We start from the raw sequence: 20,515 nt of genomic DNA, 5'->3' as shown, positions 1-20,515 counted from the left end.
CAAGGAGGCCACCGATAACCCTTGCAGAATTGTGTCTTCTGGTTCAGAAGCCCCTTGTGGGCTGTGTGGTGGGCTCTGCCTGCTGTGGAGGCACCTCACGCCTCCATATTATGGGGGCCGACAAACAAGAGCTTTGAGACTTAGTGTCAGCACCCAGAATGCTAAGGCAGTTTTGACGTACAGCTTAACGCAGTGATTCTCAAAGCATGGTCCCCTGATGGGGAATGGAAGTGGGGGCTAACGACATAGTCTAGGAGCTTGTTAGATAGCAAATTCCAGGGGCTCACTTCAGACCTACTGATCAGAAGCCGGACATGGGGCCAGCAATCTGTGATTCCGAGAAACAAGCTCAAGTTTGAGAACCACTGGCTTAGTATAAGGGGCAAAGCATCTCAAGCTGGCTCTTGGGTAGGATTTGGCCAGGTGAAAAGCCGGGAGATTCCAGAAGTCCCAGTTAAGAGCCCCCAGCTAGCAGAATTAGGGGGAGGATCCAGAAGAAGATTTGGGAGAATCTTCTAAGGATCTATTTCTCTGACCCAGCCAGTCTCCCCAGGCTGTCCCTTCTAAGCCGAAATCCATCCTCACCAGTGCCTCACCTGCTGTTTCCTTTCAGGCACCCTGGCCACCAAATATGGGGACCCACAGATTTTGCTCACACTCTGTCTTATCCTCAGTGAGTCCTGCTCTGCCAACTCTGCAGGCCCAAATACTGCCCACCCCACCTCCTCCACAGAGCCCTCCCCACTTCCAGGCCAGAATCTCCCCGCTCTGAGCATCCCAGAAGCTTTGCTTTATTTATGATACTTTCTTCCCTCAGTAAGTTATTTTGCACATACTCTATTGTCTCTATTTGACTAGAAGGTCCTTATGGGTAGGATTAGTATCATTTTATCTTTGTTATAACCCAGCTCTGTTCCTGGCAGACACCCTGATGGGTACTCAATGAATATTTGCTGAATGCAACAGTTAAAGAATGAATGAATGGACTCATTGAGTAAAGGCCTTATCCAGCTGCTAGCCCCACCCTCAAGAACTTTAGTCCTGGAAAACAAGCCACGTTCTGCCACTGAGAGTGCTAATTCCCTTCAATCCCTCCCACCCATTTTTCTAGTACCCAAATTTACTCCAAAAGCAGTACGAGAGATCTAAACATCCAAGAATCACTCTTCCTCTTCTAAGCCCACACCTACAGATTTCCTCCTTGATTCTCTTTCGCCTATCTAGAAGCCTACTGCTTTGTGATGAATCAAACCAGCACCCACGCAGACAGAGAAGGTGTTTCCTCTCTCCATGTGTCCTCCAGCAGGGCCTCCTCCAGGCTAGATACTCAAGATAGATAAACTGCTATGCCATCATCACTGGAGAAATAATTAGGATGCTCATGATAATCTCTTTGCAAGTTCAAAGCCCTGGCACAACCATTATTTCTCTCTCCTTGCTTGTTCCCTAGGAGATCACTAGGGTAGAGATTGTTATCCCCATTTTATAGGTAATAAAACTGAGGTCCATGGGAATTCCCTGGCAGTCCGGTGGTTGGGACTTGGCATGCTTTCCACTGCGAAGGGCCTGGGTCCAGTTCCTGTTTGGGGAACTAAGATCCCGCGAGCCGAGCCACACAGCAAAAAAAACAAAAGCAAAAACAAAACTGAGGTCCAGGGCCTGGTCAAAGGTCACCCAGTGAATTGATGGCAGACCTGGAGCTGACTAGCCCAGGACTCCCTATTCATTAGAACACAGATGAAAATGCTCTCATTATGGTGTCTGGGCTGTGTCTTGTCTGAGAGAGGGAGTGTGGAATCCAGTTGAGTGCGGGTAGGGGCCAGGGAAGATAAAAGAAAGTTTGTGACCCTGTAAAGTTTTTTCTCTGCAATACTGCAGCAGTTGGCACTGGTTAATTCCAAAAGAGTTTTTGTGGGGTTTTTTTGTTTGTTTGTTTGTTTAAAGCATTACTACATGTCCCAGATTAGGGAGGAGGGAAAAAGAGGTGAATCCAGAGGTAACACAGACACACAGGTAATCAGATGTTTGCCATCTTTTGAAAACAATCTAAAACCAAATGGCAAGAGAAACTCAAATTACAATTTATGTGGGTCTTCCCAGCTGTTAGGCTATAGGACTTCTGCAATAAGCTAGTGCCAAGTGGGCAGAAAATCTTCCCTTGGTGAAGCCTGGAGCTTGGTGAGGAGAGGTCTCTCCTGGAGGCAAAGGGCTTTGGGGGCCGTCTCACGGCGTCCACAGCTGCAGAGGTGAGACGCCTGCTGGTGGGGCCATCCCCAAGTGCCCAGAGACTCTGACAGCCATGGAAGCCAAGATTTGTGCTGGAACCTCCTCTGGTTTCCAACCAAATGTCAGAAAAATTAAGGAAGAAAAATCTCTACAGCAATTCAAGAGGCCATTTCCTAAAGATGTGGCCCCAGGGCTGTGCTGGGGAAAGCAGTGATGATCTTCCCCTTCCCACCAAAGCCCGAGCTTTCTCCCTGGGCTCCATTCTAAAGAGCAGGCCTTGTCCTCTTCACCCCAGGCCAGCTCTGGGCTTTTCTCAGCCTTTAGCCCAACACCAACCTCCATTACTCCTCGACCCTTTGCTGAGGCCTCCGCAGCTTCCCTGTGCCACTGGAGCTTGTAGGGTGTGGAGATGGGCAGAAGGGCATGACACCCACGCCCAGAGGGGTGGTGGTTGCACAACAGTGTGAATGCACTAAATACCACGGAACTGTACACCTTAAAATGGTTAATTTTATGTTATGTGAATTTCACCTTAATTAAAAACAAAAACCGAGCTGCCCTGGGAGCTCTGTGGGGGTGGGGAGAGAAGCTGGGCCTCGTGGAAGCTGTGAGGGTAGAGCCCCCTTGCTGGGAGTGGCAATGAAGGACAATGGGAAGGGCAGTCTGGGCCTGCCCCCTCCTCCTCCAGGACCAGATGGGAACTGGGGCTAAGGAGAAAGGCCCAACTGGGGCAGCGCTGAAGAGAGGCACTCAGTGAAAGCAAGGAGGCCGCAGCCGCCGCTCATTTGCATCATAAGTGATTGGTTTTCCCTGCTCGTCCCTCATTAGGACACAATGGACAGTTGTTTGCTGGCGCAGCAGATCTATTTACCAAGGGAGGGAGGACACAGAGCAAGAGTGACCGATGGGCCATAGTAAGTTGCTGGGGGGGGGGGGGGGGCGGGGGCGATCCCGCCTCCTCTCCCCTGCTCCCCCCACCAACCCGCTGCCACTGGGACTCCTGTTCCCACACAGTGCGAAGGGACCCAGAGGGCAAATCAACCCCTCATTTTACAGATGAGGAGACTAAGATGCTAAGAGAGGATGAGACTTGCTAAGGTCAAACAGCGAGCATGGCAGAGCCGGGGCTTCCGGAATCCACAGTGTAGATTCTAGACTCTCACTCCAGGGCTCACTCCACTGCTTGCAGTACCTTCTCCATTCCCAGCTTACGTCTCTGTGTCTCTGTGGTCTATCCTTCTGTTCCAGGCCTTGGGTTCCATCACTTCTCTCTCCTCTGTCTATCTAATCTCTTTCTCTGTTCCTGCTCCTCTCTGTATCTTTACCCCCAGGTTTCTAGGCAGCCGCGATAATTACTAAACTTCTAATTCGCCCCTGCCCTAAGGAGCGTGTGTCTGGCAGGAGAGGCAGCAATTTTGAAACTGTCTTGGTGTGTTTTAGGGATAGGTGGGGAGAAAACAAATATGTGTGGGGGCCTATTGTAAACCAGGCACTAAGACAGACACATGACACATTTTATCTCATTTCTTCCTTTCAGTCTTGCAAGGTGGTGTTCTTGGAGACGGGAAAATGAGAGGCTCAGAGAGGTTGGGTAATTTGCACAGGAGCACCCAGCTGGCAGATGGCAGCTATCTGATTCAAAAACCACCTCACACCCTGGCGCAGGGGCTAAGCAGGGTAAGGGCCCCCTGATTCCAGGCTCATGGGAGGCAACAACCTTGCTGAAGGAGGCCACTGCTTTGTTGCTCCCCTCTGGGCAGCACCTGCCTCCCCCCTCCCTACCTTCAGGCTCCCACCTTCCTCTGGGCCCCTTCTGCATGGTGGTGAAATCGCACAAATGCAAGCTTTTGCCCCTGGTGGGAGTGGGGGACTGGGGAGATAGCAGTCAAGAGGGAGAAACCTGACAGACCCAGACGGTGGCAGTCTCCCTCCTGCTGACGCCCCCTCCCACTTCCCTGTCTGCCCCTCCCCTTTGTGGTTCAAGCTTGCCAGCCACTGCCTCTGTCTCATTGTGCTCTGGGGGAAGGGGAGAGTCAGTGAGTGGGTGTCTGTGTGCATGAACATAAGGCCTCTGGGTTCATTCTGACACTGAATGAAAAACTCACCAATTATTCGTCCAATCTCATTAATATGCAGACAGACATCTGTTATTTAGGAGTCAACAGCAGAGGCATTTTCTTGGGGGGAGGGGCACTTATGTACGTGTCCCTCTTGTCTCTTCGGCTGCAGGCGGGGGTAGCTGCTTGGGAATCACCCCACATGCCTGGACCTGGTGCCTCCCCTCTCTCTGACCCTCACCCCCAGCCTTGAGGAGAGGGAGTTGGGGATTGGCTAGAAATGGAGAGAGACCTGGGAACCCAGCTGAAAGGGGGAAAGGGGGGAGAGGGGCTGCACTGTGTAGAAGAAACTCCTTTGTTGGCAGAGAGGGAGGGGGGATACTCAGAAGAGCTGAACCCCTTTCCTGGGGAAGAGAGAGTAGTGTAGGGGACAGCTGTACCAGGACTGCCTGCCAGGGTCCTGGTGTCCACCAGGAACCTGCGGGACATGACCCCTTCCCCCCACCTCCCACAGCCTGCAGGACCAGTCTGCGTGTATCTGGAGTGGGGTCACTATGGCAACCTGGTGCCCTCACCCAGACTTCAGAAAAGGTAATGGGGGAGTTCAGAAAAATGGGGGACCAAAAGATGTCCTTTGGAGGAGTCACTAGACCTCTCTCTCTAGCCCTCAGGATAGGTATGGGGACGAGACACCTGACCTGCCCCTTCCTGTCTTCTGGCCTTCCTCCAGTCTGAATCCCAAGAGGCCCTCTCCAAGAAGCCTTTCCTTATTCCATCAGGCCCAGTTCAGAGGCACTCAAGCCTGGATGTGCAAGTTGTAAAAAATGAAGGTCGGTATCAGTTCAGCCCCCTTTAAAGGCTCAAACAACTTTTCTACATCCTTTCTCCTCTCTGAATCCTCAGCAACACAGTGAGGCAGATGTGGCAATCAGCTCCCTTTTCCAAGTATGAAAACTGAGGTTCAGATGCCTGCAGGGCCTCACTAAAGGCTCCCCAGGGAGGAAGCAGCAGAGCTAGGACCCAGGCCCTCGGACCTCTGCCTCCAAATATTAAGCGCTTTTCATGACTGTCCCTCCTGGAAAGGCTGGAGTCATAAGGGGATGACCCTCTGTCAGCGGAAGCATTTCAGGTGTTAGACCAAGTCCCCGCCCCTACCCCATTCCTTCCTTCCGCCTCCTCCCTCCAGGGCAGGCTGACTGCTGAGGTTAAGAAACACTGGCAGCAACACAATGTGATTAGTTGTTTATTTCATTAAATGATTAACGAGGCTACATTGTTTCCCAAAGGGGTGTCCAATTTGTGGGGGAAACAGCTGCAGAGGAGGAAGCTGGGTCTGACTCCTGCATCTGGGGTGAGGGGAAGGTCCCCTCCTTCCAGCCTGCAGGGGCCTTTGAGGATCTAGGAACAGCCCCATTCCCTCCTCTCACCCTTTGGGCTCCTCAGCCCAGAGGCACAGACCCCTCTGTAGAGGAAATAAAACGTCTGGCAACCCAGACCTGCAGAGGGGACCAATATCTGTTCCCGGTGGTACTGGAAATGTATTATAAACTTTAGGGGTTCCTCCAGCTGATTTATCTTCCTAATTATGTTTGTTTTAGGCAAATACTGAAATGTGTTTGCATTCCCTGAGCATGGCAGGAGAGGGAGGTTGGGAGAAGAGAGGGGGTGCAAACACTCCGTACTTTGAGCCTGGTTTGTACCAAAGTTCAAAGTGGAGATGAGAAGCCACAGACAAAATCCCAAGACAGTGGTATATCAGGCCCCTGTGGGGGAAGGGTCAGGCCTCTGGGACCAGACTGAGGTCCACCTAGCTGAGCCCCAGCGCTCTCCAGCACCCTCAATCCAGGACTCAGTATCCTTGCAGAGGATGCTGGAGTCAGCCCCTAACCAGGTCTCAGTTTAAGAGGGTAGGGTGCCCGGTGCCTTTGAAGCTGTCCCAGAATCCTTGAGGAGATTGGCTGAGATGGACCAGGACAGGGTCTTGGAGGAAGAGGGAGGATAAGGAGTGTTTGATGAGGCAGGAGTGGGTGGGGATTTCCTTTCCTCTCAAGACTGGGCCCTGGCATAGGGAAGGGAGAAGCTATTTTATTTGTTTGTTTCTTTTTTTGGCCACACTGCCTGGCATGCAGGATCTTAGTTACCTGACCAGGGACTGAACCCGTGCCCCCTGCAGTGGAAGCACAGAGTCTTAACCACTGAACCGCCAGGGAAGTCCCGAGGGAGATGCTATTTTAAATGACACATCACAGAGCCAAACCCCCTAGACACCCTCCCTGCGCCCCCCCCCCACCCCCACCCCAGCCCCCCATCACCTCATCCAGATAACCATCTATCCAAAAACCAAATCTGGTCCCTTCATTCTCTGCTTGAAATCCCTCATGCTGCCTCACATCCTCCGCATGAAGCCCTGGTTCCCTTGTGGGCCCTGCAGCGGCCTCCCTGTACCTTCCTAGCCTTGTCTTCCGCCCTCCCTGCCATGGCAGCCCCAGTGGTGCCATGCTCTTCCTCATCTCCACGTGTTTGCACATGCTGTACCCTCTGCTCAGAGTGCCTTTCCCGCCCCTTCCCTGCCTGGCAAACTCCTCTTCAACCCTCAAGAACCTGGCTCAGAGGATGGGCTTCTGAGGCTGTAAGGAGCTTCCACAACCAGGGAACCATCACACCTGGGGTACCTCTCTTCCCCACCGGGCTGGCCTCCAGAGCACAGAGACTGGTCCTTTCAGAATCCCAAGCCAGTGTCTGGCACACAGTTGGTGCTCAGTACACATTTGCTGAATGAATGAGGGAAAGATGGGCTGTGAATTAGGTGGGGATCCCAGCAGATGGGAGGGTAAGGTCTGTGTTCTCTCCCAGAGTGTGTCTGAAGAACTGGCTGGGGCTGGGGGAGGGGAGAGCCACGGATGGTTCCTGGGGGAGAATGTCACCGAAAAGAGGCCAGTGGGATCAGAGCCAGGGAGGGAATACAGGACAATGTGAAACCAGACTCCGGAGAAAACAGACCAGCACTGTCTTTCCAGACAACAAGTGCTCTGGCCGGCCCCTCCACCGTCTTTCCTTCTGTAGGGGGTTGGGGAGGTGTGACCCTCAACTCACATCTTGTGCTCCCTCCAAAATCATCAAGGAGCTCAGGATGGAAAGAGGGAGAGAGCCCCTGCCCCAGCCTCCAAGGAGACCCCAGAATCAAACTACTGTTCCCTTGGGAAACCACTCTGTACAGGGTCACCCTGATGTGGAGGCTTTTGGTGCCCTCCCTACACCCACAGCTCCCAGGGCACCAGCAGATTCCAAGTTGGGGCTGGACATGGTGAGCAAGCGGCCTGGACCACTTCAGCCGGATCCTTCCCACATTAGCAGGGGCCCCAGTTGGGCTGAGTAATGAATTGCACATCAGTCCACTTTAAAACCCCCTAACGGCTTTAGGATCGTCTGGCTCATTAACTGACATGAATATTCCCAAGATATCTCTCTCTCCCGCCTCTGGCTCCGAAAAGGACACTGCTGATCCAACCCATAGCTTTTTCCTCTGCTCCGTCTGTGGGCATCGACAGGGAAGTTCTTACTGAAGTCTAACTTTCCCTCCTGCTGCTAGAGACTGGTAGATTGTTTTCTTAGAAAGCAACAAAACTAAAGCCACAGTCGTTTTCCATGGACATGGGCTTTATTTGGGGACTCTTGGGGGAAGGGAGGGAGGGAGCTAAGACTGGTGGGTAAATTGGGGGAGAGGCTTCTCAACTTGCTTTTTAATTTAGTGCATGTTGCCTGGAGGTTAGGATGAGTGAGAACAGCTGTAGAAGTGAGAGGAGAGGAAGAGGGAAGGTCAGAGAATGGACATTTTCCTTGGGGAAGGAAGCCAGGACCAGGATATGGGAACTGAAGGTGGGGAGGGAAGGCACCCTTCATATACTGAGACTCAACCAAGGTCACCGCTTGATGCCAGCTTCCCCAACCCCCTGGCCCCATCCCAGCTCCCAGCCCAGATGCCTGTTCTGCTAGTTCCCTCAACTTGCCTTGGAGAGGAGCTGAATGAGGATGTGGGGAATGGCGGTACCCTTCTGCCTCCAGCTTCCCTGCCCAGGAGAACTGCTCACTCGCCCACCCTAAAGTCCCAGCCAGAGTCAGGAGGTCAGGAGGCCGGGGGCCAGCAGGGGGACAACTGTGCCTACACCTTCCCTCCTCAGTCTGCCCACGGGGCCCTTCACATGAGGTTGCAGCTCTTGGCTCTATCCTTGTGTATCTCGCCCTCGTTTCCGGTCCCATTCCCGTTTCCCCGGTCCGGCCGTCCTGACAGCTGAGTAGATCGCTGAAGTCCCCGGCGTGAGTCAGTACGGCGCAGCTGCCTATGGCCCCGGCCGAGGGAGGCCACTGTGGCCACGTGGAAGACATCTCTGACGCTGCGCTCAGAGGACCGGGAGGAGCACTCCACGTAGGACACGGCCCCCACCTGCTTGGCCAGCACAGTGCCCTGGAAGGATGGAGTGAGTGGAGAGAGTTACAGGGCTTAGCCTGCAGCTCAGCAAGGGGCAAGGAAGCTGAGGGCAGGGGGTGGTCAAGGGATCAGGTCAGAGGCCAGGGCAAGGGATTAGCCAAATAGGGTGTTTTCAAATCAGAGGCTGAGAGGGGCAGAGGTGAGAGGTCTAGGCTGGGACTAGGTCAGAGATCAAGGGTCCCACCTGTTCATGTGTAACAGGGATAAGCCTCTGCTTGGACAGCTCCCTCAGTGTGGCCAGGTCGGTCCGCATGTCTAGTTTACAGCCAACCAGCACAACCTTGGCATTGGGGCAAAACTCCTGAGTCTCCCCTTGCCACTATTTCGAGGAAGAAAACAGAGTTATGCAGGGGTAGAAGGCAGCACAGGGTGAATCCTTGCTCACAGCATGCAGAAACCATGCACCTCTCTGGGCTCTCCCATGTAAGTAAGCAAGGAAGTGAGAGTGGTGGGCTTGGGCTGAAAGCAGGAAGGGTGTGGGAGAAGGGAAGGGAGGAGAGGGCAGGGGTGGGGCCCTGCTTCTACCTTAGTGGCCATGAAGGGTCTGCCATCCCCTTTCCCAAATTTGCTCCTGGGAACAGACCAGTCCCGCCCTCCCTTCCCCTCCCTGGGAACTGGGGCTGCCTTAGCTGACTTCTGTCCATTCACCATGGGCTTTTCTCATGGAGATAGGGGCCTGGAGAGGAGACCACAGGGCTTTCCTGAGCTCCAGCAGCAGCATTCCTATCCCCTCCATCTGGGGCTCCCACACCCAAGGAGATGGGGAGGGTGGACGAGAAGTCCCTTGAGTACTCCTCCCTGTTGTCCCCCATCTCCCCCAGATGCCATATCCAGCTCTGAGGACTGATTTCCAGGAAGTCAGGGGGGGATTGGGGAGGGTGAGAGCTTCACACACACTCTCCCTGACGGCCATGCTCAGCTGTAATTCCCTCCTCCTGGCCCATGTGTTTTCTGGTCCCCCTCAGTCTAGCTGTCCTGCTTCCCTAGGCTCCCACCTTCTTGAGGACACTGTCCAGTGTTTCTGGTCGGCTAATGTCGAAGCAGATGAGCACAGCATCCGAATCAGGATAGGCCAGAGGCCGGACATTATCGTAGTAAGAGGAACCTGAGAGAAGACAGGGAGGGAGGGGACAGACGAGGGTCCTGAGTGTGCAGAAGGCCTGGAAGGGAATGGGAGACCTTAGCAATCCTGGTCAAGGGATTCTGAGCAGAGAATGGAAAAGAGCAGGTATTAATACCCATCAAGGAGTCTGTGTTTCTCCAAGGAAGGGAGTAGACAGAGGGGAGGTTAGATGGCAGAAAACAGCTCTCCACTTCCCTAGGGGGTTCTCTAAAAGTAATCATTCTTAATCTTTTCTGAGTCTTTGAGAAGCTCATGAAATCTCTCAACATTCTCACAAAATTTTGCATGCGCCTTCTGGGCTTTGACAGACATTTTCTAAAGCTCTCCAGGGGAGCCAAGTAAAAATTTAAAACAAAACAAAAAATTCCTCCCTTTTTGTAGGGGAAGGGGCAGGGGCAGAGCCCTCCCACCCTCCCGGGACTTGATCTCAGATTTCTATAGTTCAGTCTAGAGAAGCAGTTTCCTGCCCCCAAAAGAAATTCTAAATGTCTTTCCTAAACCCAGGCCTATCTCCTAAGAAACATGTTCCAAAATAAAAGCCATTCCTTCCCAACTTTCCCAGGTATGCAGAATCGAGCTGCGGGGATGGGATACTGGGCTTTCTCCTTCAGGACAAGGTTTCTATGTGTCTCTGAAAGCTCTGCCTAGTTTTCCTGGCTTTAAGCAGAAAATTAATTTTCCTTCCTCCTAGAATAGGATGGATGGGCTGGGTTGACCTGGAGCCTAAGGGTCTAGTCCAGGGAGGGAGCAGGGTGGGGGCCTTGGAAGTCAGGGTGACCCCGAGGGACTTGGCTACCTGAAGTGTCCCACATGTTGAGCTCAATGCGGCGCTTGTCGATCTCAAAGCTCGCGGTGTAGTTCTCAAACACGGTGGGGACATAACTCTGCAGACACGAATGGCTCAAGATGAGATCCTCCAGTGCTCACCCCAGACAAATGCCCTCCTCATTCCTACACCCCGTGCAGCCCAGCCCGAGGACACAAGTTGGTCCGGTGTTGGGCAAAGGGGAGATCCCGGGAGCAGCTGCCTCAGCGGAATCTCTGCTAGGCTCCCGGACCCCCTCCCGGTCCTTTCAGGCCCTAGTTCTTCCCCTCTCCAATGCCCAAGACCCCCGACATTCCCCTAGCGCCCCCTCCGGGATCCTCCGGTTCTCCCAAACCCCATTCATCTCACCCTGCTCCCCAATGCCTCCCACCCAAAACCTCTGCAGTCCTTTCAGAAACCCCAACGCTTTCCCCAGTCCTCCAAGCCCCTCTCTCTGATCCCTGGTTACCCCAGCACCCATTTCCGTCCGTCCCCCAGGCCCCAGTCACCCACCCCCGCGGCCTCAGCGCCCCCCTCCCAAGACGCCGGTTCCTCACCCCGGGGTAGGCGTCCTTGGCGAACACCTGCAGCAGCGCCGTCTTGCCGCACTCCGCGTCCCCCACCACCACGATCTTGCAGCGACCGCTCTGCCCCTCCATAGTCCCGGCTACGCGCCGGCCCCCCGCGCAGCCCCCCTCCCGGGCTCCGCTGCCGCCTCCCCCGCCGCTGCAGCTGCAGCCGCTCGGGCCGCCGACACCGGCATCTCTCGGGCCCGCGCCGAGCCCCCGCCCGGGGCCTCGGCCCCCCCTGCGCCCCGCCCCCAGCCCGGCGGCCGCGCCCCCGGCCCCGCCTCCCGCCCCGCACTGCCTGGGGGCGGGGCCCAGAGGAGCGGGGCGGAGCCCCGGGGAAACGGGGGCTCAGGAGAAGGGTTCTAGCGCGCGGGTTTGGTCTAGTGGGCCCCTGCGGGTTTGGGAAGTGCTGAACCGGGTTATTAGACTGAGTTGACTTCCTTAGCGATGGGGGAGGGGCAGAGTTCGGGGAAAGTTCTGAGGGGTAGGGTGGGAGCTGCACAAGCGCGAGGCTTGGGCCTTCTGCGTACCACGCGTGAACGCCGGTGTGCTAGTGCGGACACGCGCGGGGGAAGCCATCCACTTTCTGAACAGAAGGGGGCGCGAGAAGGTAGGGGGAAAAAGGGCGTCTTTTTGGTTCGGTCTCCCTCCCCCACTCTAAAGTCCCGGCAGGGAGTCTTGGGGATGTATAGGCAAGGACTCCAACACACCCACCCGGACAATGGTGACGCCCTGGCTTTCCGTTACCATGGCAACGGACGGCCTGGCCTGGGGCTGCGGTGATTTAACCGCGGGCCCGGGCGATCTGGGAAGCAAGGACAGAGTTTCTCCAGCCAAGCGCAGGGTGGAAAGTTTTGGGGAAGCTGCGTCCTCTGGTGGATGCTTCGGGGAGACGGAGACGGGGACAAAGAAGAGGAAGATAGAACTGCCCAGGGTGACAGCCCTTCTGGAGCCAGAGACAAGCTCTAAAGTGATTTCAGGCTTGATTCGGAGTCTAACAATAATCAAACCTCTGTTTTGCATTTGCATAGCATCTTTTACCGTTTAAAAGCGCTTCTTTAAATAGAGGATACTCGATTTAATTTTATCTTTACCATGCACCTCTCTGGGCTCTCCCGTGTAAGTAAGCAAGGAGGTGAGAGTGGTGGGCTTGGGCTGAAAGCAGGAAGGGTGTGGGAGAAGGGAAGGGAGGAGAGGGCAGGGGTGGGGCCCTGCTTCTACCTCAGTGGCCATGAAGGGTCTGCCATCCCCTTTCCCAAATTTGCTCCTGGGAACAGACCAATCCCGCCCTCCCTTCCCCTCCCTGGGAACTGGGGCTGCCTTAGCCGACTTCTGTCCATTCACCATGGGCTTTTCTCATGGAGATAGGGGCCTGGAGAGGAGACCACAGGGCTTTCCTGAGCTCCAGCAGCAGCATTCCTATCCCCTCCATCTGGGGCTCCCACACCCAAGGAGATGGGGAGGGTGGACGAGAAGTCCCTTGAGTACTCCTCCCTGTTGTCCCCCATCTCCCCCAGATGCCATATCCAGCTCTGAGGACTGATTTCCAGGAAGTCAGGGGGGGATTGGGGAGGGTGAGAGCTTCACACACACTCTCCCTGATGGCCATGCTCAGCTGTAATTCCCTCCTCCTGGCCCATGTGTTTTCTGGTCCCCGTCAGTCTAGCCGTCCTGCTTCCCTAGGCTCCCACCTTCTTGAGGACACTGTCCAGTGTTTCTGGTCGGCTAATGTCAAAGCAGATGAGCACAGCATCCGAAGATTAATTAGATTAATTAGAGCAAGCAACACCATCACCATTTTACAGAAAGGACAATTGAAGTACAGAGCTTTAACAAAGTCAGATGGCTCGGTCACCCTGCTCCAAGTTTGCCACTGCAAGCAAAGAATGGGTCTCATATGGGTCGTGTCAGAGCCTGAGGAACAACTCGGTTGGGTTCCGCTCCACAGGTGGCTGGCTCCCCACATCTGATGTAAGCTCAGGTTTTGGGATCGTCCTTCAGACTGTCCCTTAATATATTTTTAGCTTAATTATTATGAATAAATAAGTAAATTAACTCGCAGCCTTCATGATCCCAAGAAGGACCTCGCGTGGGCCCGTACCCAATAAGCGCCTCCTCTCCACTTCTCGCGCTCGCGCCGCACCTGCACGGTGGCCCTGGCCCTTTAAGTCCGCGCTCGAGGCCCCGCCCCCGTCCCGGCGCCCCGCCCCGCCCGCTCCGAGTCGGCAGCCTTAGCAAGTCCTGACTCGCGCCCCGCCTTCCCCAGCGGTGCACTCTCGGTCCAGCTGTGCGCGCACGTCGAGCGTCCCAGCCATGTCCGCCGAGAGAGAGGTAGCCGAGGCGGCCACCGTGGTGGCGGTGGCCGAGGCAGAGGCTGGAGAAGATGCCTCTTCGCAGCTCCCGAAGGCGGAGGAGGCAGGCGGCGACGCCCAGCCACCCGCGGCCTCCGAGGGGCCCGTCGCCCCTTCGCCGCCGCCGCTGCGCTGCCTGGTGCTCACCGGCTTCGGTGGCTACGACAAGGTGAAGTTGCAGACCCGGCCGGCCGCTCCCCCGGCCCCCGGGACCGGCCAGCTGACGCTGCGCGTCAAGGCCTGCGGGCTCAACTTCGCCGACCTTATGGCCCGGCAGGGGCTGTACGACCGGCTGCCGCCGCTGCCCCTCACTCCAGGCATGGAGGGCGCGGGCGTGGTGATCGCTGTGGGAGAGGGAGTTAACGACCGCAAGGTGAGCGGGCCAGTGCAGGGCAGGGCAGGGAGAGGCTGCGCGGGCCACGGGGCAGTGGGGCACGAGTGGGCGGGCGCCATAGGTGTGGCAGAGCCGGGGAAAACTGGCACGAACCCGGGTAGACGGGCATGGAAGACGTAGGAAAGGAGCCTGCGCTCTGAGGCTCCTGGAAAACTGGATTTATATTTGGGGGTGGGAGGTTGAGATGAAGTAATTGCCCCCTCCCCAAACATTTTAATTGTGGCCGCCGCCCCGAAACGGTGCTGGTGCTGGGTGGGTGGGGAAACAATAAGGAGCCTATGCGCATGCGCACAATGACCTTTAAGGCCCCCTCCCACCACCCGTGAAACCTATCCTGTACCCCTGCCCACTAAACACTCCGCGGGTAATTGTGTTCTGTGACTCTGAGTGACGGTCGGTACCTTTTTCCCGCGAGGGAGCCTGAAGAGCTATATAGTCGGGGTTGGGCGGGGGCGCAGGGCCGTGCCAGAGCCCTAGTCACATGCAGCCCCGTGGTCTGTGGGGGTGTGAGGCGGCCCCTCCCAGAGCAGGGCCTTAGAGACAGGCACGCCCATCATGGAGGAGAGGGAGTCTGCCACCCCTTCCTCCCGCGCACCGGCCTTATACTGCCAGTCTGATCGGGGGTGGGTGGGGGTGAGAGTGGGGACGGGGTGGGGTGGGGTGGGGGGCGAGACTGGGTGTCTGGATCTTTGTCTTGGGCTCTCTGTCTCCCGTGACTGCACTGTCTCCTCCTCCGGTGACTCAGCCAGCGGACCACGACCCCGGGCTGCCCTTGGGAACTTTGGGCGGAACCCACCTCTGTCTTCTCGTAGAGGACCCTCTACTGAGAAACCGGGCCGGTGCCCATTTGGGCTGGGGAGGGGGGGTGTGGCACCGGGAGCAGGTTGGCCCAGCTCTGCCGGTCTGTGACTCCTTTTTGTTTATCATTAATCTTGGCGACAGCCCCAGGCACCGGAGAGTTTCAAATGGTCAACTTTTTGAGAGACTTGGGGTGAGGCCTTTGCACGTCATTTGTTTAGGGGTTTCTTTTCAAATCTGGCCCCTGCAAGAGAGACTCATCAAATGCAGACTTTCTTCTTGCCAGACCTGCGGGTCCCAGAGCTCAGAGCTGGAATTTTTGGATTTATTGTACAGGCATACGTCTTCTTCCTCCTTAAGGGGCTTCTCTGTGGAATCAGCTCTGGCCCCACCCTTTCCACTGACTTCTAAATAATCCTACTCTAAGAAGGTGCTAAGAAGAATTTTTTTTTTTTTTTTTTTGGTTGGGGGAGTAATAGTTCATGTTACTGCTGAAGGCCAACCACCTAACCTCTTCTCCCCACACTTTCCGCTTCGTAAATACAGGATATCCTGTCCAGGGTAAGAATATGATGTAAGAGGCTGGATTCGGAGGGGAGAGCCCCCGCTCCCTCCTGATATCTGGGCTGGGGAAGGGTCATGGGCCTGCCCTGTAATGGGCTGAGGGGTGAGCATTAGCCTGGGTAAGTGGACCTTGTTCTGGGCCAAATCTGCGACTGGCCACCACCTGGACTGACCACTACACTTTCCCCAGCTCTCCTGGGTTATTTCTGAGTCCACTAGTCCTGAGTCCTGGGGTGGGATGCTTCCATTGCTCAGACCTCGTCTCAGGCCAGTGCTTGCAGAGAAGGGTCCTACTCTGCCCTCAGTACTCCTCCTCAATGGAGTGTGGACATGAAAAAGGGTATGTGTGGGAGTCCCATCCCCCTGCCCCATGGATCCCAAGTCTCGTTAATGTACAGAATTCCCATCATTCCTGGCAGGGACCAAGACAGACTCGGATTGTCCTGGAACAGCACCCACACCTCCCTCTCCATGCTCTTCAGAGGACCATGAGAGGCCTTCCTCTGGAGACTGACCCCTTTCCCCTATCCTCCCCTTGACCCCAGTTGTTAAACTGGAGGGGAAGGTTCTGCTTCCTTTGCTCCCTTTCCCTCCTGCAAGGAGGCTCTTGTGCAGGTGGCTGAGGGTATGGGGAAGGGGAGGGGGGATGCCTTTTCCTGGTAGGTGGGATTGTGTGGCTCTCCTTGGCCATCACTCCTCCCCCCAGTCTCTGGGTGAAGCTTCTTTCTGAGCCCCCAATGGCGGCTCAGATCCTTCTCCTGAGGTAACAGCCCTAACTGCTCAGAGGCCTTTACCTGCACTTTGGTCTGGCCCTTACAGCATACGGCCCTCTTCCTTCAGTTAATGGATTGGTGACCTCCCCTCCTTGCTTCTGATATTGTCATCATTGTTGTCCTTATTATCAGCTAACACTACGAAGTTCTTACTATGTGTCAGACATTAGGCTAAAAACCACTGATTTTTTGCTACTTAATCCTCATTAACTGCCCTGTTTTACAGATAGGAAAACTGGGGCTCAAAAAGGTTAGATAATTTTTATTTGCCCAAGGTCATAGTGTCAGTAAACAGTGGAGCCCATTTTTTTTTTAAACCTAAGCAGTTTGGTCTCTTCAATATTTCATGCTGCCCTAACTGTAAGCTTCTTGCATTCAGGGATCTTACACAATAATAAAGTGTAAGATCTGTAAAATGGAGATAAGGATAGTATCTTCCTCAGGGGGCTGACGTGAGGATTGAGCGTTTATATGTAGAGCACTTACAATAGGGCCTGGCCTTGGTAAGCAGTCAATAAAGATAAGTTGTTATTGATGATATTATTATTACTATTGTTATTATTATAACCATTACCACGAGTACTGCTGCTGCTTGTACTATTACTTCATTGCCAGGAAGAGGGCCTTGTGCATAGTAGAAGGTCATAAATTACCAGTGGGTGAATGAATGAGTGAATGAATGATGCTCTTTTTCCATTCTTTTTTTTAATTTTTTTAATTAAAGTATAGTTGATCTACAATGTTGTGTTAGTTTCTGCTGTACAGCAAAGTGAATCAGTTTCTTTTTCCATTTTTCAAGGTCGGGGACCGGGTGATGGTGTTGATCCGGTCAGGCATGTGGCAGGAGGAGGTGACTGTGCCTTCGGCCCAGACCTTCCTAATGCCTGAGGCCATGACCTTTGAAGAAGCTGCTGCGTTGCTGGTCAATTATATCACAGCCTACATGGTCCTCTTTGACTTTGGCAACCTACGGCCTGGCCACAGCGTCTTGGTACACATGGCTGCAGGTGACAGGCACCCTCCATTTATCCCTTTTCCTTACCCCACCCAGATCTCCTTCCGGGCCTCTTCCCTGCTGCTTGTCTGGACTGTTGTCATGGCAACACTAGCTGCCTCGGCCTATGGTGCCCAGAGGCCTCTGCAGTGTTGTTGCCGTGGTAGCATTCAGCCACCAGGTCCAGCCTGGTGTGCTACCCATAGCAACGTGCCCTTGCCCAGCACCCCCTCCTTCCCAGCCACCTTCCCCCCAATTCTCAATCTTGGAAATTAGACATGGAATGATGGGAGAGGAAGCCTCAAGATGAGCCCAGGCAAAATGAAGGTGATGGGCTGGATCCTTGAGAGGTGAGAATGGAGAGTGGTGGCTGGACGACTCTATATCCCCCCTTTATGAAAGTGTCTTGCTTTAGGGGGTGTGGGTATGGCTGCCGTGCAGCTGTGCCGTACAGTAGAGAACGTGATGGTGTTCGGAACGGCCTCAGCCGGCAAGCATGAGGTGCTGAAGGAGAGCGGAGTCACACACCCCATCGACTACCACACGACTGACTACGTAGAGGAGATCAAGAAGATCTCTCCCAAAGGTGGGGTCAGGGAGTGGGAAGGGCTAGGATGGCATGGGACAGGGAGGGGCGTCTCCAGATCTGTGAATCCTAATGCTCTTCCTGGGCCCCCTACTTTCTGACAGGAGTGGACATCGTCCTGGACCCTCTGGGCGGGTCAGATACGGCCAAGGGCTACAACCTCCTCAAACCCATGGGCAAAGTAGTCACTTATGGTGAGTTGGTGGGCCGGGCTGGAGGGGGAGTTAGGGGAAGCAGGGTGGGGTCTGAGGGGTAGGATATAGGGGCCCGGGGCATTTGAATGCAGAACGGACAGAGACTCCGGCGCTCTGTGGGAAGCATCACGGTTAGCCTGGTGCTGGATGTTGCATTCACATCGCTCCCTCCTGGGTGTAGCTACTCGCCTTCTCATTCATGAGTCATAGCAAGTTCTGTGTTCTCTCTGTGTTCTTGTTTGGGGATTATTCCTGATGCAGTGTCAACCAGTCTGCCTTCCTCTGTCCTACCTCCTGGGCTTCTTGGGCAAGTTGCATTTCCATTTAAAAAACTACTTCACACCAAAAATAAACAAGTATATAAAGCTTAGAGCAATCTTTGAGTCGGCTAGAGTCCATCTGGGCCAGGTAGCCAGCAGGTGGGAGGTGCTCCTGTCACTCCCGGGTGCCGGTATGGATAATTGTAAGGGGCCCGCGGGGGGCAGATGAGCTTGGATCCAGACACACAGGGATGTGCCTGGCACCTGGATTCACAGGATGTGTCTCCTCGTCCCTCAGGAATGGCCAACTTGCTAACGGGCCCCAAGCGGAACCTGATGGCCGTGGCGCGCACATGGTGGAATCAGTTCAGTGTGACAGCTCTGCAGCTGCTGCCGGCCAACCGAGCCGTGTGTGGCTTCCACCTGGGCTACCTGGAGGGCGAGACGGAGCTGGTCAGCGGTGTGGTGGCCCGCCTCGTGGCTCTGTACAACCAGGGCCACATCAAACCCCACATCGACTCCGTGTGGCCCTTCGAGAAGGTGAGTGTGATGGCCCTGCAGGGAGGGCCTGGATAGGAGCCGTGAAGGCTGGGGTCCCTAGGGGAGGAGTCGTGGGAGGAGGAGGGCTGACTCCTTTAGGCCAGCTCCCTGGATGGGCCGAATGGCGCTGGGAGCAGAGTCTTGTCTTCCTCTCCAGGTGGCGGATGCCATGAGGCAGATGCAGGAGAAGAGGAACGTGGGCAAAGTCCTCCTGGTGCCTGGGCCGGAGAAGGAGAACTAGGCAGGGGGCTGGGAGACCCTCAGGGCCCGGGGAAGAGAGAAGCTGGGAAGCCATGTGCTGTTGGCCACCAGACCCTCGCGGTTCATCCTCTATCACAATGCGCTGCCCTCTTTCCCCCCAAGGTCTCTGCGGTGATGTCCTCTCCCCTGTCCTGTTCTTCCTCTTTAGTCAGGGCTTCCCCCTCCCCGCTTCCTGCCCTCTGAAGAGGTTGGGAAGTGACCACTTGGATGTCTGGGCCCTGCCAAGGGGACAGGGAGGGTCAGAGAGAGGCCGGCCACTTCCTGCCCCCACCCTTTCCCCGGGCCTCGCTGTGCTGCTTTTGTGCCAAGGTTAGCCAATCCCTTCCCGTCCTGTTCCCTGTGCTTCCGCCTCCGCCTCGTCTGCCCTCCTGCCCCCGCCCCACACCTCCCCAAAGAATCGAAATGCCAGCTCAGGATATGGGGCCAATCTGTGTGAGTCCAGCATGTCCCTGTGTCGCCCTAGTGTCCCTTCAACCCGGGCCAGCCAGCGCCCACCTTGTTGTAAGGCCTCGTCCTCTTGTCCCCAATTTCTCGAGCACAATCGGCTTCTCCCACCTCCAGGGGTTCTGCCACTCTCCAGCAGGGGCGCCCCTTCCAGCAGGGGCGGGAGTCAGACCTGCTGCCCTAGGTCACCACTCTATGGGAGGGACACGGAGCCCCCTCCTCTTCACTGAGTTCTCTGGATTTGTTCTCAGTGCCTTAGCAATGGAAAGCTTGCTTGTGTGTGTAGGGGTCCCTGCCTCACACCTCCTGCCCCCGTCCTCCCCAGTGCCTTCCTTGTTCTGCTGGAGCTGGGGTTTCGCTGCTCCCCAGTCCCATAGCACTGCCAAAAATCTGTGTGTGTGCCGGTGTGTGGGGGGCCAGCCCCTAGCCTCCGGGGGCCTGTGCCATGTCCTGTCTTCTGGGGCTGTCATTTCTCTATGGTGGTTGAGGCGGAAGAGGCGGGGAAGCTTTTTCAGCCTTGCAGCTAAGTGTGCCACTTACCAGCCAGAGCTCTGAGAGGCGATGCCATCTGCCTCTTGTTCTGGGACCAAAGTAAAAATCGAAGCACGTTCCCCATGTAGTCACGGAGGCCCACTGTCTCCTCAGAGCAGGGAGGCAGCTTTTCAGACTCAGCCCCAAACTTTGTTTACAGGGGTGGGGAGATGGAACAGGGGGTCAAAGCGGAGGTTTAGGACCTGGGCCACTGGAACCAAAGTGGGGACTTCCCGGGGCTAGGGGTGTAAGTCCCTCTGCCCTTGGATCTGGAATTAGGGCGGGTGATTGCCCAAGCCACTGCCATTGGGAGGTGGGGGGAGGGGCTCAGCCTCTTCATCTGAACGAGGCCTAAATGTGTGAAGTGCGATTTTCACTTTTGTGTACCCACCCCGTTATGGTTACCGAAGCTGCCTTTGTGTTTGTGTCAATAAAAAGCCAAACCCTGGGTGCTGGATGTTGCCTCTGATAGTGGACGGGAAGGGGAGCTTGTGGAAGGCCAGTGCTGCTAGTGGAAGGCTAGGGTTTCTCCCTCCCCCTAGCCTTCTTCCATGGCCTA

General features: G+C 55.3%; 2 protein-coding genes across 3 annotated transcripts; one reads left to right on the top strand and one right to left on the bottom strand.

Annotated features, from left to right (window-relative positions):
- Positions 1-6,596: 6,596 nt before the first annotated feature.
- RND2 (Rho family GTPase 2) lies at positions 6,597-11,368 on the bottom strand. Of its 2 annotated transcripts, XM_079905043.1 has the most exons (5): positions 11,255-11,368; positions 10,689-10,776; positions 9,765-9,874; positions 8,954-9,088; positions 6,597-8,745 (listed from the first exon to the last, which is right to left on the bottom strand). In XM_079905043.1, the coding sequence occupies exons 1-5, from the start codon at positions 11,354-11,356 to the stop codon at positions 8,479-8,481; spliced, it is 702 nt and encodes a 233-aa protein (XP_079761169.1). In that variant the 5' UTR covers positions 11,357-11,368; the 3' UTR covers positions 6,597-8,478. The 2 variants fall into 2 exon arrangements, with proteins under 2 accessions (XP_079761169.1, XP_079761170.1); XM_079905044.1 differs by lacking the exon at positions 8,954-9,088.
- Positions 11,369-13,481: 2,113 nt separating this feature from the next.
- On the top strand, positions 13,482-20,404 carry VAT1 (vesicle amine transport 1). Its single transcript, XM_079905449.1, has 6 exons — positions 13,482-13,990; positions 16,946-17,153; positions 17,556-17,726; positions 17,831-17,920; positions 18,479-18,720; positions 18,878-20,404. The coding sequence occupies exons 1-6, from the start codon at positions 13,580-13,582 to the stop codon at positions 18,959-18,961; spliced, it is 1,206 nt and encodes a 401-aa protein (XP_079761575.1). The 5' UTR covers positions 13,482-13,579; the 3' UTR covers positions 18,962-20,404.
- The last annotated feature ends 111 nt before the right edge of the window (positions 20,405-20,515 follow it).

This window comes from Stenella coeruleoalba (genome assembly GCF_951394435.1).
Source record: "Stenella coeruleoalba genome assembly, chromosome: 19".
In the NCBI taxonomy this organism is placed as follows: domain Eukaryota; kingdom Metazoa; phylum Chordata; class Mammalia; order Artiodactyla; family Delphinidae; genus Stenella; species Stenella coeruleoalba.
This window is presented reverse-complemented; position numbering and strand designations above follow the sequence as displayed.

What these genes read in the sequence shown, in the direction of transcription:
- RND2 (XM_079905043.1), bottom strand. Translation starts at nt 11,356, where the DNA reads ATGGAGGGGCAGAGCGGTCGCTGCAAGATCGTGGTGGTGGGGGACGCG. An exon ending in CCAAGGACGCCTACCCCGGG is followed by an intron (nt 10,777 to 11,254) that starts GTGAGGAACCGG and finishes TCGTGTCTGCAG; the next exon opens with AGTTATGTCCCCACCGTGTT. An exon ending in CAACATGTGGGACACTTCAG is followed by an intron (nt 9,875 to 10,688) that starts GTAGCCAAGTCC and finishes GTCTTCTCTCAG; the next exon opens with GTTCCTCTTACTACGATAAT.
- VAT1 (XM_079905449.1), top strand. Translation starts at nt 13,580, where the DNA reads ATGTCCGCCGAGAGAGAGGTAGCCGAGGCGGCCACCGTGGTGGCGGTG. An exon ending in AGGGAGTTAACGACCGCAAG is followed by an intron (nt 13,991 to 16,945) that starts GTGAGCGGGCCA and finishes CCATTTTTCAAG; the next exon opens with GTCGGGGACCGGGTGATGGT. An exon ending in CAAGAAGATCTCTCCCAAAG is followed by an intron (nt 17,727 to 17,830) that starts GTGGGGTCAGGG and finishes ACTTTCTGACAG; the next exon opens with GAGTGGACATCGTCCTGGAC.